We start from the raw sequence: 20,095 nt of genomic DNA on the forward strand, positions 1-20,095 counted from the left end.
TTCAAATACATATTTATCACACTGTAATTCAGCTCACATTGAGTGTTGATTGTGATAATCTGTTACATTTGTGGCTGGTTATAAAAAGTCTTATCAGAGCATATTTCATGTTGCTCCTGCAGCATATGTTTAAGTCTGGTGAGCATCAAATGTGGATTAATCCATCACTCAAAATAATCCCAAACAGCTGCCTTCCTCCTCCTAAAAACGACAGTGTCCCGCTTTTTAGGAAATTACAGAGCCTTTTTAGAAAATGAAAGTATTTGTTGGTGGTTTTTCATGTTCAGTAGGAACCAATGGACTTGAGCTGAGAGCAACAGGCAAGGTAGAAAAAACATAACAGGAAACAGGTGCGCTTCTGTTGAACTGAAATTCAGTCGGATGCTCTGCCTTTAAAAAAAAAAAGCAGTCTATACTCTCTAGAACTAAGTCAGGAAAAATGGCGCTCTATAGTTAAAAACAGCAAAAAATGACCTCATGTATTGGTCTTTTAGATAAATTTATTCACAATCAATGGGCTGATAAATTTTTTGTTGTTTTTGCTGTGTTTCTACTGTATTTAAAAATGCTGAGCCATGCAGGTATGTGAGGAAAAAACACTCATTTACTTTATTTGTGCTCTTGAATTAAATTCACAGACAGCACAGCAGCAGTCCATGTGGATAAGTTTTCATTTTGACACTATAACACATACAGTATATGCATTCATTCATACATATGTGATTCTGATACATGCAACATAATGACACATGCATTTCTCAATATAAGAGATTACTTTTTCAATACTCTTCACACAGTCAGCACAGCAGCAGTCAATATGGACTAAACTGCTTTGACACAAAATGCACACATAACGGAGCAATGATCATATCTTCAAAATTTCATAAATAGTTTTTCCACTCAAACTTAAAGGACAGGTGGTTCCAGTATGTCTTAAAACAACAGTCAGGTGTTCATATGAACAGTGACGGAGGTTTTCCTCACTGTAATCATTCATGCTGTTCATACTGGCTATTAAAAGATGCTCCAAATGCTTCAAATGCTTCAAATGCTTTCATTGTAAGTGATGGGGGGCAAAATCCACAGTGTGTCTACAGTCATTTAGTGCAAAAATGCGTTTAAAAGTTAATGTGAAGCTTATATGAGGCTTCAGCAGTCTGAGTTAGTCATATCAAGTGGATATCTGACACATTTACAGTCTTTTTAGCATCAAATTCCCTCCTTGTGTTTCCGTGGATAGTGTTTCCCTGTTGAGCTGTGGTGAAAGTATAGTAACAAAAAAAGGGACTTTGACACTAAAAAGACTGTAACATTGAAAGATATCTACTTGATTTGACTCATTTGAAGCTTCATATTAGCTTCAAATGAACTTTTAAATACATTTTTGTACAGAAGAAAGAATGTGGATTTTGGCCCACATATGTGCATTATGAGGAAGAATTACAGCAAGAAAAACCTGTTTCAGTGTTCCTTTGGGCACCTTACTGTTATTTTAAGACACACTTGAAAAAAGACTTGAGAAAAACTATGAACCCATCCTTTAACCACCAGCAAAACTATATTCACAGTCTATTTCGCACATGTTTGCAAAGTATTTAAACTGTTAAATTCACATTCACACCCTAACATAACACAAAATGACTGTAAAATAGACGGTAATTTGCTACATGGTGCATTCTGTATTGGTGCATCTCGGATGTGAGATTAACTGTACTGTGCTGCGTGTTGCTAAGGAAGCTGTGGGGGGAAGATTTCGAAAAGTGAAGTCAGTAGCAACACGGAGATACGCATCAGTGAGCATCACATATGTCGAATGGTGTGTGAGGTGGGAGGTTTGCACACGTGAGAAAAACACTAAAATGACCTGTAAAGAAGCTAAGAGGTGGAATAAACACAGAGGCTATTAAAGTGTAGTATTTTCATAATGAGATAGCTTTCTGCACTTTATGTGATACAACTCTGAGTCAGTGTAGTTCTGCAGCCTGTGTGACAGGCTGGTGTCAAACGTAGGTCACAGTAAAAAAATAGAAGAGTCAAGCAAAAAAAGCAGGAAATCATCAGTGAGAGGGTTTCAGTCAGGCATGTACAGGGCAGCTAACAGTGAGGCCCTGATTGTTGTCATTCTCCACTTCCTGGTTTTAGCCGGGCGGGTAGTAGAGGATCAGTGTGTGAGTGTGTGTGTGTGTGTATGTGTAACAGCGTGCGACTTAGATGTGTGTGTGTCAACATCCACCTCACATGGAGTGTGATTAAACTCAGCAAGAAACTAAAGAAGAGGAAAAGAGAGGGGAGGAGGAAGAAGAAGAGAGGAAACTGTAAACTTACAGAAGAAGGGACAAGAAGAAGAAGAGAGGGAAGAGGAAGAGAGAGGTGTGAAAAGCTTCTGAACAGCAAACTGAGACAGAACACACACAAGAAGACTGCAGTGACACTGAGACTACTGCTGACAGCAATACTACTGAGAGGCAGACATGGAGAGGAATGCTGGGAAGGATTATCTCTCCCTCAGTATTCCACACTAATCTCTACTCACTCACTCACTCACTCACATACACGCACACGCACACGCACACACACGCACACACACGCACCTTGTGTGTCTTGTAGAAAGACCTTTGGCATGTGGATTATTGACTTTGTAGCCTCTGCAGGGTAGCCATGTTTGAAGTCTTAGAGCAGGTTAAGTGTAGTAATAACTCTCTGTGAGTGTAATGCTTTTAAGAGTTTAGCATTATAATACTATTTTGTTGAAACATAAGTCTTCACTTATAGTATGTGTTGGATAGTTTTTGTAGAGGTGCGTGCTTTAACCTTGCAAAAGATATTAGTGTTGCTGTAACTGCACTAGAATATATTTATGTTTAGTTAAGCAGTTTCCCAGTTAAGTGTAGTACTTTGAGTATATTACATATGGTAGTGTGAGTATAGTCTCATGGTTATAGGTCATATTTCCTACCATGAGACATTTCTGAGTGGACTGCAGTGAAGCAACCAGGGTCCAGTATCTGACCAGAGTAGGTGAGAGGTCTTCTCACAGCTGGAGTTCATCACATTTTTACAGAAGACTCCATTTGATCTCTGTGGTTTTGGTAGAAAGCCTCAAGGACCTGCAATCACCAGCGTTGTAACTGCTCCACTAGACGGCATTCCTCTGAGCACCAAGAATTCCTCTGGGAATATTTGGAATATTTAAAGGAACATTTAAAGTTTTCCTTCGGGAGTGCTCGGACTACAACCCAAGTCATATAAGGACTTTTCTTTCTATGAATATTGCAGAATTTTCAAGACTATCTAGAATTCCAGAAGTCATAGCTCACCCTGCCAAAATGTGATGAGAATACAGGAGCTGAGCAAGTTGTCTGTCATGGATCTCGACCCAGGAGCAGACCCTGATCTGGGACATGGGGCTGGGATGAAGGCATGTCAGGGTGCTCCTAAAGAGACAGAAAGAGAAGGAGAAGGGTTATTAACTGTAAATGACGGAGATGGAGATTTTAGCTCTGCATCCTCCTCCTCCAATTCCTCTCTGCGCTCCTCCTCTACCCTCCCTCCATCCTCCTCCTCGTCCCCCCCAGTCTGCATGGAGGAAGAGAAGGATATGGTGAGTGGCTGCTCCAAGTCTTTCGCCGCACTCAAACTGTTCACCAGGAGGTAAGACTGAGTGAGTGTGAGAGAGAAAGAGAGATGGTTGAATAAATGTAATACAGGAGTGTAATACCTGTAATTGACCAGCAGGTGGAGCCATTGGTTGAGACTTGGTGAGCTCACACAGTCTCAGGCCCTCCTGTCCTGATTAGACAAGTGAACAGATGTGAAGTACTCTCAGGTCACACTGAGACAGCTCACAGCTGCAGTGAATGCATCCAAGCCTTATCTATGTACAGATACAAACACACACATACACACGCAAACACCTCTAATAAGACAGTCATTCATATACAGACCCTCACACACCCTACAGACATAACACAACAAGAAGATTTAGTTCACACGTTTGGGAAAGAATCCGGGTTTTTCCCTCAGTGTTATTTCCTGTTGTCCTGGTGAGTCATCGCAAGATCCAGATTATATTTGTGTCAGTGTTTGGGTGTGAGTGTGAGTGTATGTGTGTATAACCTTGCCAGTGGGTCACTCGTCATCATGTGGACAGGGGACACGATTCCCACGGCAACAGGGGCCGCAGTTGTCATGCCAACAGCAACAATGAGGACAGTAGCGCCTCCAGCTTGACTAGACACTCTAATAAACAATTGTCAGTGTTCATGGGTGGGAAGTGAGGGGTTGTGGCGTAGCACCAGAGGCTAATTTGGTCGTCTGGTGGCTGTTTAGTGGGCAAGAGATGTTGTGAATGTCTGTGCATGCTGCATTACTCTGGTGTAACACTGACTGTGTGTCAGAGGAAGCTTTTGCTCATTACTGGTTTACCATCAACTCATGCTGATTAATCATTATCATAGGGATGAAGGATTTAAGGGGAACACTTAGGTGTGACTGAGTGATTGTGATTTAATAAGAAATAATCTCCAGGCCTGTATGTGTGGTCTACAGTAATGCTTTATCTTACAGGTAAATTTAATGCTAACCTCCTGAGAAATTTGCAGGTAAATTTTTAGAACATTTTACTTAGAGGGTGTTAATTTGCAAAAAATCTTGATGAATTAGAGTCTCAACAATTCTTTAACTTACAAAAAATACATACATAGTTTTCATTGTGTAGTTTTGTGTGTCAAACTACATATTAACATGTTGTTTCGTAAAAACTCTATAATGAGCACATTTCCCAAATACTACCCGATGACATAACCCTTTCAAAGAAATTACAGTTACACAGCAGCTACTTTTAGAAAATGATTGAAACACCCTAATGTGCTAATATGCACTTTGACACACAAAACTACACACTGAAAACTAAGTATTTTCTGTCAGTGAACCCAAATATAATGAGGTAGTACTTACCAACTAAACCCACTTTTTTTCTGTTTTTTCTTATAATTTGTTTCAAATTGCACCACCCTCTCTGTAAAATGTCCTAAAAATTAAATGTGAAATACTCAGGAAATTTCCAGGAAATTAGTATAAAATTTAGGGACCTGTAAAATAAAGTGTTACTGTGGTCTGTTTGTATAATTTTTCAAGTTTGTACCGCAAACTTATCTTTTTTTTCATGAATGATGATTCAGCTTCTATGTAAGGTAGAAGTTGAATAGCAAGATTTCTGTGAAAAACCGACTGAAAAAACACTTGCTCACATTTAGCGTTTTCACATTAGGGCTCTACTTGAAATTTCTCTACATCTTCTAGATATAATCATGTCACTCAAAAGAATTTGTTAACAGCTACTGGTAGTTGTGACAAACTGCTGATGAGTCACATCAATGCAAAGGTTTTGATATCTGACTGATGACCAAGATACAACCAGGGTTTAGCTGCTGACCTAACGTTAGCTTCACAGACCAGGATGAGCTGCTTGAACCTGAGCAACCCTAAATCCTGAGGGTCCTAATTAAAAAAAAAAGCTTATAAGCTTAAAACAATATAATGTGCTTAAACGTTTAACTGTGGGATTCTGATTATTGTTAACTATCTAGCTGTTGATCATTTACATTGACAACTACTGAGCTAGCTGCTAGCTAGCATTACTTCCCTGAAAATAACATGATGCAGTTAACTTTTTCTGGATTGTTTACATAGAGAAAATACTCTGCTGCAAGTACAAATATTACAAACAACATAAATGCAGTATATGTGGTAACCAGACAATAAAGCAGCAAAAAAGCTCATTTTAATTTTAATTAACAGTAGTTCTGTTGTTACAGCGACTATAGCTGACTAAACATTTGTCATTAAAATAATGAAATCCATGGTTACAGAGTAATACTAGCTAATAATTAGTAATTATCATAAGAATTAGTAATAATGAGTGTATGACCTACTATTAACCCCAACATGAATGGGACAAACTGGCAGATGCTTGCTGTTGCTGTTCATATTCATGAAAAACAGATTAAGATACAAATGTAAAGTGTTTTTAATGATGAAAGTCTGTTATATCACTCACTGCCAGATTTTTTATGTTTGTCATAATTTGAAGAATAATGAAAATGAAATGACATAAAAATGATTAGCAAAAAGACAACATTTGTTGGCAAATTGTTGGAAATTAAAATAATACTAATAAATAATCAGTCCTTGTGGTGGAAATCCTGGTCTGGTGTTAATTAACACCTTTAGTTTATTTATTCTGTCTTGAATTACACATTAAACAGCATGTTGTAGCAAGGAGATAAATGTAACTGACTTTCACAATCATTCAATCAATCTTATGCTTTTTTTTTATGTTTCCTCTTTCATCTCATGTTCGTGTGTGTACATTTATCAGGCAGTTTTGCACTCAGCTTGTCAAGGAAGTAAGTTTATTTTAGTCCTCTCTCTCTCTCTCCTGGCCACACCCTCTCTCTCTCTCTCTCTCTCTCTCTCTCTCTCTCTCTCTCTCTCCCCCTCTTCCTCCCACTGGTTGTCTTTTACCCCTCCTCCCTCTCTCTCTGCTTCACATTAGCACTCACTGTACACCAGGGTTTAGTGTGAGCTCGGTCATATAAACAGATGAGAAAGAGGAGTGGAACAGTGAATGGATACTTCTCTCTACCTTTTTCAGGTTGGCTCTTAATTTATTCTTTGGTTTTTACAATATTCATCAGAATAAAGACTATTGCTTAAGTTTTATTTAACATTCTATAAATGTTGGCAAGGATTCATTTCAAACAACGGTAGAATACTTGTTTTAGTCACTATTTTAGTGTTTTGGATTAAGAAAAATATGAATACTTTAGTCTACAACTCTGTAGAAATGAACTAACTGAGTAAAACCCAGTGATGTCTGTGGTGTTGTTAGCAGGCTGATGCAGTGCTGTGTTCTTCCTAGTTTTCAGTCAACTCAAACACAAAGGGGACATAACCAACTTATATCAGGGAACTTGCATGAGAATAATGGCAAAAATATGGATCAAAATGAATCTGGCCAACAACAATACATTGGCCCTTACAGTTGCCCTCAGATGAAGGTTTTATTTGTGGTGGTTCTTTCACAAAAGGTCTTTTGAAGATGCTGTCGTAAACAAAGTCACTTGTCCTTTAACAAGAAATGTCCATCAAAGTGTGATTAGCAGGTTAAATCTGGTACTTCATCATTACTATTATTATTATTATTATTATTATTATTATTATTATTACCACACTGCACACATTAGGGATGTGTTTTAAAGTAACACAGCAAACCAGCATACAAAGCAAAACTACCTTAAAAATCAATTACTTATTTACTGTCTTACAGAAAGTTATAATTTCATACATACTACAGTTGCACTGCAGCTGCCGGTGTTGCAAACTTTAAATCTAAAACAAAAAACCAAGCTCGCTAACTGATGATAAGTGCATCATTTAACAGCTACAAAGAGACAAGTTCACCATGTTAAAGTAAAGATGCCCTGTGAAGCTTTCTTGTAAACCAACAAAAGTGATGTTTACACTGGGTGTTATTGTTAGACATACAGTAGTGCAGAGATGATTTCTTCTTCACTCTTCTTCTTCTTCTCCGCCTTTGCTGACACATCGCTGCATATCTTGGTGCATTATAGCTACTCATATATCATTGGTGTAGTGTGAAACCATTCGCACGACCGTGAAATGCGTCACCCTCGTACTCACGTGCATGCTTGTACGTCTTCGTTCCTTATGTGTGCACATGACACAAACAAAATAGGGAACCGCTCATAAAAAAAACAAAACAACAAAAACAAAAAACTGCTCCATAGCGCTATTAGAAGTATTAAACTCCATAGGGTACCTTCAAAATGTGATCATATGTCAGTGTTGTGTTTACAGATCACCATGTGATTGTAACTACATGTATTTCTTGGTTTTGTGGTGTGGCCTGCTCATGTGAGAAATCTGAGCAAGTTTGACACAGACTGTCCCTGAGCTCACAATCCCCTGGTGGCAGAGCCGGAGATACACATTTGATGAACACATTAAAAAAGAAACTTTAAACATCACAAACAACTGAATGCTAATACAGGACAAGGCTTGGGAGGAGGAGGGAGTTAAATTTGAAAGTATTCAGCAGTGTAGCAGCGAGGGCAGAACTTGTAGGCAGACTGAATGAGCGCCAAATGTTTATATAGACTCCCTGTTGAGAGACGTAGGTCATGGAAATACAAGATTGGAGCATGTTGTATGGAGGATGTGACTATAACTGACTTCCCTGCCTGCCTGAACTACCGTGAGGCTGCATTTTAAATAAGACAACTTTGAACTTGTGGAAAGTTTTTTTTTTCCCCCCAGAGCCTCGCTGTTTCCTTCTGATGCCAGTCTTTGTGCTAAACTAGGCTAGACATGTCCTGGAACTCTGTACCTCTGTCTCTATACAGGATGCACAGACATGAAAGCAAATAAGCACTGCATTAATCTGAAATTTATATACCTACATGAAATCAAATGACGTTATATGTATAATGTGAAAGGGGTCATTTCTAGTGCTCAGCACATGTAAATTGCTTATTTTCGGCAAGACCTTAGCCAAGACAGCTATGTTCTTAAACTGTTTCCTTTAGTGCTTTTTGGCTCTTACATCATCATTGTAAGAGTGGAACTGTTAATGAGCAAATGAATGATTAATTATAGAGGTGGAATCATAAGGAAAACAGTGAATGATGAGCTAATGTCTAATGAAAAGACATTTTCTCATTTCATTATGCATTTTAACATTATTGTTTATTTGTGTTTGTAAAAAGCACTTTGTAAGATTTGCTTTCTGATGACACTGTCCTCATACATCCTCTTACTGTCCCTTACCAATCTGTAAACAAAGGTGCAGGGGATTATGCTGAGCAAATTACTTAGGTGTGTGTGTGTGTGTGTGTGTGTGTGTGTGTGTGTGTGTTTCAGTCCTTAGGCTGACATAAAAGCTGCTGTTTAGACCAAAAACATGTTACCATTTAGACTGACAACAGAAAAACAGTGGTGATGTGAATGCTACTGTTTGGAATGAACACATATCTCCATTTAGAGAGAAAGAGAGAGTGAGAAAACAATATATAAACGAGGTGATGAAAAAGGGGAAAATACCTATACTGATAAAGTGTCTATGGAAAAATAAAGTCAGTCAGTATGTAAGGTGATCAGGAAGGAAAGCAAGTAATGTTCCCTGGACTCTTTGACAGTATTCATTCATAATAGAGATTGCTGGCATCACGAAACCAAACATCAGTCTCAGTTAAATATAAACTCCCTGATTTTGTTTTAGTACTCCAAATCTCCAAGCTTCCTCTAGGCTCAATGTTACTATCTTGAAACTTAACTGTTTTTGACGTTGTAATAGCGGAAGGCTCGTAGAGGTTAAAGGTTCTCTTCTGAAAGGCCTTCAACAAGAGGGTGTTCTGTCAGTTACATTTAGGAGGAAACATAATTACTGCCTGGATTATTTCAATGGCAGCATTTTTGCATGTGCATGTTAAGTTTAGCTTTACGCTACACAAGCACTTTGGATAAGATGCGGTAAAGATCATGGTTTTGGTGAAATATTGATACAGTAAACACATCCTGTTCCTTCCTCCGAGACCCCCATCTTTCCCCAACATAAACCAAGTGCTTTAGTCAGAACTGTAAGAAGGTTAATTGTGCTTTAGTTGTCAGGAGTTGTAATTGGAAGATAATACATGAGTAAACAAGTTCATTGTAATTCATTTCTCACAAAATATTATTTATGTTGCACCTTAGTCGTAGATAATCATAATTTCTAGTAGACAGGATTGCAGCCTGCCAGTCACTGTCAGCCACCACATCCCTATCACTTAGATTTGTTGTGTCAGTGTGTCAGGAGTGCTGCATCTCCTGTACATTTTTCATATGTTAGGCGCACTATCCCCAGTGTTTCCCTTAGAATTTTTTTCAGGCCCAGTGGTACACACCGAAAAAACCCCTAAAGAGATGAGGCACTCACATCGTGTCAAGAGTTTCCCAGGCAATGACACAGAGGTTGACTCATGTTTCAGAACAGTGCCACACAGAGGCTACCAAACGCAAACGATTATTTATTTCCGAATGAATGGATATTTGGCATTATTTCTGGCATTAAAGAAAATAAGTTTTTGGCCCGGTGCGACCTCTTGTTGGCCTGGTGATCCACCAGGCCTGTACAATAATAGGTGAAACACTGATCCCTATATGAAAGACAAAATGACAAAAAAACCCACAAGAAAATCGAAGAACTTCTTTAACAAACTAATCAAGTTAGTACACCTCTATGTACTAAACTCAGGGTGTTTGAATTTGGTCTTTTCTCATTGGCTTCCATTGATAAAATGTTAGTTAGGTTTATAGTGGGATGGGGTTACAAGTTCATTGATCAATAGAGTACATTAGTGATATCTTAAGTACTCATAAATAAACCATAGTAAAACAAGAGAGCAACCATCCCTCCCTCTCATTAACACTTCTATACCAATTTTATTGTGGTAAGGTATGGAATATTTTTGCTTTTTGCATGGTGCACATTAGCTTCTCAGGACTGCCCAATGTATAAAATTTAGAGGCTGTACTGACAGAATGGGGATATTTTGGATTTACAGGCTATTAATCTGTTGGCAGCTGGGCAGCCAGAGACGCCTCTGCTTGACGGAGCTTCAAGGTGGAGCTGTCATTAAGTAACAAGCCTGCTGGTGAATGGGAAATGGTTTAGACAGTTTGTCTGACGGCATCTTTGACACTTTCTATTAGCATTTTGTGTGTGTAGTGTAGTTTAATGAGGCTTTCATTTCATGCGGTGTGTGAAGAGTAAAATGAAACTGAATAACCTGTTGGTTGGGGTTCCTGGAAGATAGTTGCATGATATGCCATATGAGCTGGTCAATGCTGTGTGAAATGGTTAGGTTTGTTCCACAGTACCACACAGTGTGCACATTGGTTCATGTAACTGAAAATAAAAGAAGAAAGAGGTGGAAAGTAAAACAAAATGTTTTTTTAATGTCCTTTATAACCTTTATAAAACCATCACGTTCATGATACAAAGAGTATATTGACTGATTGGTTGGCTGAAAAGTTAGTTTCATGGCAGAAAGTTGCAAGCAGCAGCAGAGACCACAGTTTGAGACCACTGCTTGCGTCCTGTTTCAACCGACAAAACTGGGTATTTTTAGTGAGACATCAGGACATTTGCAGCTGTTTTACAGATGACAAAACTGGGTTTTTTAACCCAAATTATGATCTTATCCTAACCCTAACCAAGAGGTTTATTTTGCCTAAACCTACACAGACCTTAACTACAGTGTTTTCACATCATAAATCATCATTATTCAACTGATATCGGCCATTTAATGCAGTGTCCAAACGTAGGGGTTCAACATATCCATGGTTTGCAGAAACATACAATGCCAACATTTTATTCTAGAGATTGGGTTGCCAGGATAATGATTTGTATCCAGCTGTCCTACTACATCTAAAGCTCTACCACTCTTCTAGTTTGCCAAACTACAGAACCATGGGAGTTGTTTTAAAGAAATTTTAGTTTGTTTGTGAAACAAAATCACAGACTGAAGAAGAAAAAGTAGGTTGAGGCAAACATCACAGCAAACAGATGGATTTACTATAGACAATATGACATAAAATATACAGTATACATGTCCTCACTCACAGTTTTTAAATTCATTTCATTCACATGCTTGTAACAAAACTCCTTTATAGGACACAATGCCTCTTATGGAGGCGCAAAGAGACATTATCAACATCAGTGTTATATATAAATACGGTTCATCGCTATAGATATCTAGAAGCCTTGGTGTCACCCCAGGAGTGGAACACCACATTGCTGTACAGCACTCTTTATGTCTGTGTATTTGCATAGTTCATGTAAATATTTAACCCAACAGCAGAGCTCTGGGCAGTCTCACACACTTGCACACACCTACTGACAAAATCTCTTTATTCTTTCCATTGAACCCTAATCCTGACCCTGGTTGCTCAGTCTACAGAACAACATAGGTCTTACACTTTATTGTACTTGAGATCACAGTATTCCTTTATGATGAAACTCACTGTCTCTCTCACTGGCAAATAAGCCTTCAGCTCCTCATTGAGTATTGCCAGATTTTATTATTTACTTAACACTTTGTTTGTGTATTGGTTAAATGATTGGTTGTCTTCTAGTTTGTGTTATGTTATGTTGTGTTAAATAAATCTTTACAACTTCATGGATGATTTTTTTAGCTAGGCTAGCAGCATGACTTTAGGGATGGCAATGTCCGTCAGTTGGTTTGTTGGTCAGTCCAGTCCAGAATGCCATATCTCAAAAACTACTGAATGGATTGCCATGCAATTGGTAAAGACATTCATGGTCCCTACAGGATGACTTTTCCTATAGTACCACCATGAGATTGATATTTGTGGTAGTGTATGAAATGTTTTAACAACTTTTGGATGAATTGCCATGGAATTTTAAATTTTCTGTAAATTAGGTTGAACACTCATATCCCCTTTAGTACAAATTGTTATCTTTTTGGAGATCCTCTGAAATATTCATTTTAATTTGTCCATTACTTTGCAAAACTAATGACATTTCTACAGGATTCTGCTGTATTTGGTGTTCGATGCAAATTAACAAATGTTAGCATACTAACACGCGAAACAAAAATGAACATGGTAAAGATTATACATTCTTAACATCAGTATATTGACATTGTCACTGTGAGCATGTTGATGTTAGCTTTTAGCTCAAAGCACAGCAGTGCTTAAGTACAGCCTCACAGAGCTGCTAGTTTTGTTGCTTTGATGGTGGCATTAGAGGAAAAAGTCAGAACTGTCCTCACAAGAAAAAAAAACATTGGTTCTTTGTTCAAATGCTTCAAATGAGCTGTACTTTCCTTCTATTTTGACGAATGACTTCTAACTGTTGTGCAAATAATTACTGTCCTAGTAGCAGCGCCAAAGTAGCAAAACGTTATACTACCACAAGAACTGTTGAGTGACGTGGTTTGGCATACAAAGTGTGTTTGTATGCCAAACCACCTCACTCAACCACCCATCTTTTACCAACAGTCAATAGTCAACAACATTGGCTAAACCTCACTACACCCTAACAGTGGCAGATCAGAAAACACAATGAGTTCTTTTTGTGACTGTCATGTTGTTTTGGAAAGTACTGACAATTAGTCTTTTTTTTTGATTAGGTATGAGAATATCTTGGGTCACAATCTCCTCCATAAATACTTTCCACCATACCAAGGTACCTCCAAATGTAATGGTTGGAATTCAGTAGATTTTACTGAAGATTTTCACGGTATCCAGAGTCATCCTCTAATGCTTTCTGATTGTAAGACTGCATTCAGACAGAAATCAGCCCTGCGTTAAAACAACGCAGGAGGCTGTGTAGGTGTGGGCGTGTAGTTTAAAGTAAAACAATGAAATATGATCCAGGAAGTCTAGTTGGAGCTACAGACGAATGCATTCCAAAGCTTATCAGATGCCAAAACACCAACACCATACCACACGCATTTGTAATACTCACAGATGTGATTTTACAACTCTGGAAAGTTATCAAGGTGGCAGCTGTTATCTTTTGTCCCCTTGCCCAACGCAGCACCCTTTTTTGCATTGCATTGCAGCAAAAGTTTAGTCTGGTTCAAGGCCAGGTGCCAGGTGACCCTCCGTTGTTTTACCGAACCCTCTGTGTTGGCGCCCCCGCTGAGTCAATGTACTGCCCCCATTCAAATGAATGAGAGGGCTGCGCTTTTTCACCCAGAGCTAATATCAGTCTGAATGCTTCCCTCCACCGTCCTGCCAAAATTTCCATTTGTACACAATAAATGTTCAGATATAATGGCCTGACTCTGAACTTTGCAGTGCCATTCTCAGGAAAAATTATCAACATTGCGCACAAGATATTTTTCATGAAAGGACATGAAACTTGCTGAGCATACTTCCCCTTTTAATTTAATGTCCCGGTGATCTTTTCTCTAGTGCTGTCAGGACATTACATTATATTTTTAGCCTGCACAACTGATCCTGAGAATAGCAGACTTATGAGTATGTCTGCTCTTTTCAACATTTGTTATTGAGGTGTGTGACGGACATTGTAAGGCTGGTAGCAGGGCTATAGACTATCAGTACAATAACAGATTTATGAATAACTAAAATGCAGGTTAAATATAAATTAAGGCAAAGTAAAGGATGTCTTAAACAGTTAATGGCCCTGCCATTCCAAAACAGGTTCTGTTTTTCCTATGTGTGCATGGCCCACATGGATGGTAGTGAGCTTTCTTGTTTCTGTGGTTCTCCTAAATCATCTAGGGATGAGCTGTAGCCCCTAACCACAATAGGAAAGCACATATAAGGTGTGTCCCAAGTCATGGGTGTCTTCTTCAAAGTTTGCATTTCAAGACTCAATAAATCATAATGAGTCAACAGTTTTGATGCATTCCCATGGCTCCTTCTACAGCTGAGAAACGCGGTCTCTGTTGCCCAAATTTGGAGAAACTTTGCAGCTCTCAATATCTGACAATAAATTGAATGCTGGTCACTTGTTTAATGATCCCAGGTGCTTGCATACATATACTGTGTTGTGCATCACATCAGTGGACTCATTCAAAAGCCACTGCAAGATGTGAAAACTGGAACATAAACATAAAGTCCATTGTTAGTTTGCTTTTGCTTGTTCTAGCAGACTGAACATTATGTTCATCACTACATGGAGGCTGATAGAGGAATTCGCATGCATTAGGACAGAAAAGTTTGAAGTTTTATGAATGTATTTACCATTAACCTGGTACATTTTTTACATTTATCAAATGTTATTGTGAATCATCATAACTTGAAAACTCAGTCAGACTGCATGACTCAACCAGTAGCCTGGGGCTTCATATAACCTGAAGTTTGGTACCATTATGAGGCTTTGGTTTCTGCCAGGCAATGAGAAGTCCACATTTTGGTTTCTAATCACTGACTCAAGCACCCTCTTCCTAAATACCATTGAGGGCCTTGACATCCCAGTTTGCTTGACCAGTCCCGATTTAAAGCACTGCTGCCAACTCCTGAAAGTAGCTGGAGCTGTAATTTATTTTGAGGAACTTGGCCCCAAAGTGGGGGGAGTCAGTGGAAACAAAGCACAATGGATACATATTTTCCTTTATGTTAAAGGGTGGGTTCACAATGTCCATATGAACAGTGAAAGAGGTTTTCCTTGCTCTAATCATTCCTCCTGTTCATACTGGCTATTAAAAGATCCCCTTCAAATGTGCTTTCAATGTAAGTGATGGAGGCCAAAATACACAGGGTGTCCACACAGTCATTTTGTGCAAAAATGCATTTAAAACTTGATCTAAAACTTAAATGAGCAGTCTGAGTTAGTCATATCAAGTGGATATCTGCCACATTTACAGTCTTTCTAGCATCAAATTCCCTCTTTGTGTTTCCTCGGACAGAGTTTCCCTGTTGAGTTGTGGTGGAAGGATAGTAACAAAAAGAGGGACTTTTGCACTAAAAGACTGTAATGTTAAAAGATATCTACTTGGTTTGACTCATTTGGACGCTGAAGCTTCATATTAGCTTCAGATAAACTTTTAAATACATTTATGCAAAGAAGGAGGACTGTGGATTTTGTCCCCCATCACTTACATTGTAAGTGCATTATGAAGGAATCTTCTAATGCTCAGTATGAACAGGAAGAATGATTACAACAAGAAAAACATGTTTCACTGTTCATTTAGGCACCTGAATATTGTTTTAAGACAAACTTAAAAAGTGTGAAGCTGTCCTTTAAGTTCCTGCTGTGGAAAAGGTAATATGTGAGGACACTTAAGTGAGTCCTCTGTAGTGGGTCAAATTAAATTAGTCATACAATTAAGAGGAAATCACTTTAAATTACTACAGCAGAGTGATAACATAGACCTCTGTTTGATTCCAGTCTTACTGCAGTCCTGACTGGATGGTGTTTTTCAGCCACTGCTTTGTCTTTAAAAGGAGTCCAGCACTCTCCAACAGAAAGTCTCTATTTGTGGAAGCAGGAGAAATGAAGATGTTTTCCTCCCTCCATATGCAGATTGAAATATCTCTATTTTTTTCTGTCTTGATTCAGTCAGACAAAGAACGTTAAGCATGTTGACATGCAAATACACACTCAGGTGGGTAATGTTTTATTACTGAGTACTCTCATCCCTATCTCTCCCTCACTCTCCACCGTTATGGTTGGGGATTATCATTGTAGAAGGCAGCTGTTACATAACAGCAACACACACACACACACACAGACACACACGCAGTGGGGAAAAACACATAGTCATAATAGAGTTGTTTAGAGGTGGAGAGCAGAGGATGGATAGAGATGGAAGGATCAGAGAAAAACAGTTTTAAATTGTAGGAAAGAGAGAGACGGCTAAGCTTTCCTTATTCATTTGATAAACAAAGACATGTAAACAGAAGCTCGTTGGCTTGACTGATGCCAGACTTTTGAGGCCGATATTGATATTTGAGAGTTTATGAAAATCTGGTAATGATACATTGACCTGATAAAATAATTTCTTACATAACAGAAAGAAACATTTCAGTACATTTTAATTAAATTTGGTTCTTTTTGTTTTTGTGATCAAGCTGGAAATTTTACAGTGTAAAAATAAACCTCTCAGTGCTCTCTGCTGAACAAACTTTACCACTGTACCACCACATTTTAAATGACCGCAATCACATCTTTGACATTTCTGTACTGACATTTCCTGTCACATATCGGACGACATATAAACCAGCACAATGGAACTGCAAAAAGCTAACTTTTGGCTGTAACAAGTTCTAAAACACATATATTTAGCATGCAGTCTGCTTTATTACATGTGAATACATACATATGTACAGTTCAGACAATAGGTATTTTAATAGTCACATATTTTTTGTTCTTCAGGCTCTGTGCTTCAGCACCTTCAATTTGAAATAAAATAGTGGATACTACATTAAAGTGCTAAGTCTCAGCTTTAATTTGAGTATGTTTACATTAATACAGAAGGAACAGTGTGTGTGAAGTATAGCCCTTTTAATACATAGTTCCCAGATTGCAGTGGTTCAAAAATAATTGCACTCTACTAAATATTTGTTGGGCATCTGTGTGTTGTTTTATCGTTAGTTCAGCACAAAAGAGCTCACATGTGGCTCAGAGTTGACTGAGAGTTGAGAGTTGCCATATAGATTGAGGTGGAGTTTTCTGTCAATATGAGACGTAAAGAGGTGACCATGCAAGTGAAGAAGATGATAATAATAAGGCTAAAAAAAGCAAGAAATCTGGTGGATGAGCAGAAAATCATTTGCATGGTGAAGAAAAAGCCATTTATGACTGCACAGCAAGTCAAGAACGCTCTTCAGGATGTAGGCGGACATGTTTCCTTGTCAACGATCAAGAGAAGACTCGATGACCAAAACCTCTGAGAATTCAGCACAAGATGCAAATAATCTTAATCTTAATCTGATAATCTTAAAAAACAGCTAGACATGCTGCAGTTCACAAAAATATACAAAAAGAAAGCTGTAGAGTTCTGGAAAAAGTTCCATGGAACAATGAAACAAAAATCAGCCTCTATCAATATGATGGAAAATAGAGCCCGACCAATATATTGGTCAGCTGATATTATCAGCCAATATTGGCCTATCACAGATACATCAGTATCTGAGTATATGTGGTCTGATATGCGCCAAAAACTTTTTTTATTTTTAAGGTTTTTTAAAGTTATATTGGCAGCATTTTCTGTATATTTGATCTTTTTTCTTAATTCAAGTTTAATGTATTGTGTTAGATGTGTTTTTTTTGTTCTGTGTTTTTTAAATCATTTATAAAATGATTAAGTTCCCAGTGAAGTTTACTGTTTCAGTGCACTGATGTAATTTTATACGATTAAGGTTTTTGTTAAACTGTAAAATATCACGCTTCTATTGCATATCTTTGTCACAAGTGCTTGATAACCACATTCAAGGGATCATTGCAAAAAATGTGCATTTATGTATGTATTCTGTGTATATATTAAGTTTATCGGCCGATATATTGATATCCAATTCTTTTTACTCCTTAGTATTGGTATGGCATCGGCCTCAAAAATCCAATACCGGTTGGACCCTAATAGAAAGAGAAAAGTTTTAAAACAGGGCTGTTTTCAGTCTGAATGCAGACTAAAGTCAAAGAGATCCAACAATAAGCAAAAGCTGCAGGTATTTGCAGGGAAGGTATGGGAGAGCATCACTATGGAAGATACAGAGCGTTTGTGTTTGTAAGACTTCAGCCAGGCATTGATTGCAAAGGACTTTCCACTAAATGTCAAAGGTGATTTTGTTTGACTTCATGCATTTGAACCCCAAACCTTTGGGCATCATGTGTTAAAAGGGCTAAATCTCCCACACAGTTCTTTGGATATTGATGTAAACCTACTCAAATTAAAGCTGAGACTTTAATGTATTATCTATTACTTTATTTCAAACTGAATGTGATAAAGCACAGAGTCTGAAGGACGGAAACTGTGGAACTGTCAAAATACTTACTGTCTGGACTGTATGTATTATCCCATTTATACTTAATCTCTTCATGCATCCTGGGTAGATTGGATAACTGATTGATATCCAATGCCAAAAAATCCAAAAGTAAATGCAACCTAAAAGCACTAGGGACTGACTGTAATCCAGTTACCAGAGACCAGTTCTAGCCAAATGTTTAAAAGATGTTAATCCATCCGTTTCAGCAAGTATACTTATGTCAATAATTGGTCTGTGCAAGAAGCCAATTACTTCCTGTCCCGTGTAACCACAGGAACAAAACAGCTCCAACAATTTAAACACACGTTTATACAGAAGGCATACGTGCTGCGGTGACGTGTATCTGATCCCTGATCAGATTAAAATTCATTGATCTGTATGTGTGATAGAGCTGTGTGTGTGTTATTGTTGTTAGTTAGCTACTAAACTGTTCTTCTTTTTCTGGTGTTTTTTGGCATTTATCAAACAGCTTCAGGTGCATTACTATCACTTTCTGGGCTAGAGCGCTGCAGACTCTGCGTTGCATGAAGCAGGGTAAACTTTCTGCAATCAGATTTGTCATGTGACTAGGGAGTTGCATACTGTACATGTGGTGTAACAGTATGAGTGATGCTCGACATTTATTCAGTATTTGTTTCTGGTTTTCTGTGACTTACCTGCCTACCATGCAGCCTCTCTTATATCTCATAACATCAATAAGAGAGACAGTCACTCCTTCATGGTTGATTTTAGCCACTGGGTATGTAGGTGGTACAGGTTTATTGGACACAGTGCTGCAAGTTTGGAGGCAAAGATGGAAGCAGATATTCCTGTCTGAGCAAAAACGAATGTGAAATCCTCATTGCAATAAATAAATAATAATAACGGTTTTATTTGAAGACATTGCATTTCAACTCTGACTATAACTGTCATTAGCTGCAGTGTGTGGTTCAAAGAAAGCCAGTCATTGCTGTAATGACCCCTGACCTTTTCTGATAGAGCATTAGGAGACAGAGTGCCTGTCTGTTAAATGTCAGTGGTGGGATTAAGTGAACAGCGGAGGTTTCAGTGCGCTGATGATTCAATGTGATGTGACTTCCTGTTAGACCGTATGGTGGTTTCTGTAGCAGAGTTCTCATACTCAAAGCTGTGCGCACTTTTGTCCTGTGCACCAATCTGGTGTCTTGTGCTATATGATATTATATCACACCACATGTCATGTTTTCTGCCGCATCCTACTTCATTATGGTCTTATCTGTTGTACTGAGTTAGGCTACTTTGTGGTGGTGTGGTCTGCAGCAGCGTGTTGTGTGGCCCTGACTCATTCTGTTTCTTGTAAGTTCAGTGGCACAACTAGAAACAAATATGGAACAGATTTTCCACAGAGCCCTTTTTTATTGTTTTCAATAAATTGGCATTTATAGTTGTAAATGGGTAATATAAATATCCTGTTGACAACTGGATTATAAAAACAGAAATTTGCATGTTACACATACTGTCTGGCTAATTGTAATCACCAGCCTTTTGGAACCCATTTCCCTCATTTTCTCTATACTCATATGCTGAGTTG

At 38.2% G+C, this 20,095-nt stretch overlaps 1 protein-coding gene across 3 annotated transcripts in view; it reads left to right on the forward strand.

Annotated features, from left to right (window-relative positions):
- The first annotated feature begins 1,550 nt into the window (after positions 1 to 1,550).
- Positions 1,551 to 20,095, forward strand: part of LOC121891994 (diacylglycerol kinase zeta-like) — a 119,229-nt gene continuing 100,684 nt past the window's right edge. For 2 of the 3 annotated variants that reach the window (XM_042404724.1, XM_042404725.1), the window contains exon 1: positions 6,570 to 6,655. Coding sequence is in view for 1 of the 3 variants with exons in the window: in XM_042404726.1 (XP_042260660.1) it covers positions 3,332 to 3,651 (320 nt within the window). In the remaining 2 variants the exon portion in view is untranslated. Of the gene's footprint in view, positions 3,652 to 6,569; positions 6,656 to 20,095 lie in introns of those variants that run through there. The other variant, XM_042404726.1, reaches the window with a different exon arrangement.

The sequence above is a fragment of the Thunnus maccoyii genome, chromosome 24 (genome assembly GCF_910596095.1).
Source record: "Thunnus maccoyii chromosome 24, fThuMac1.1, whole genome shotgun sequence".
In the NCBI taxonomy this organism is placed as follows: domain Eukaryota; kingdom Metazoa; phylum Chordata; class Actinopteri; order Scombriformes; family Scombridae; genus Thunnus; species Thunnus maccoyii.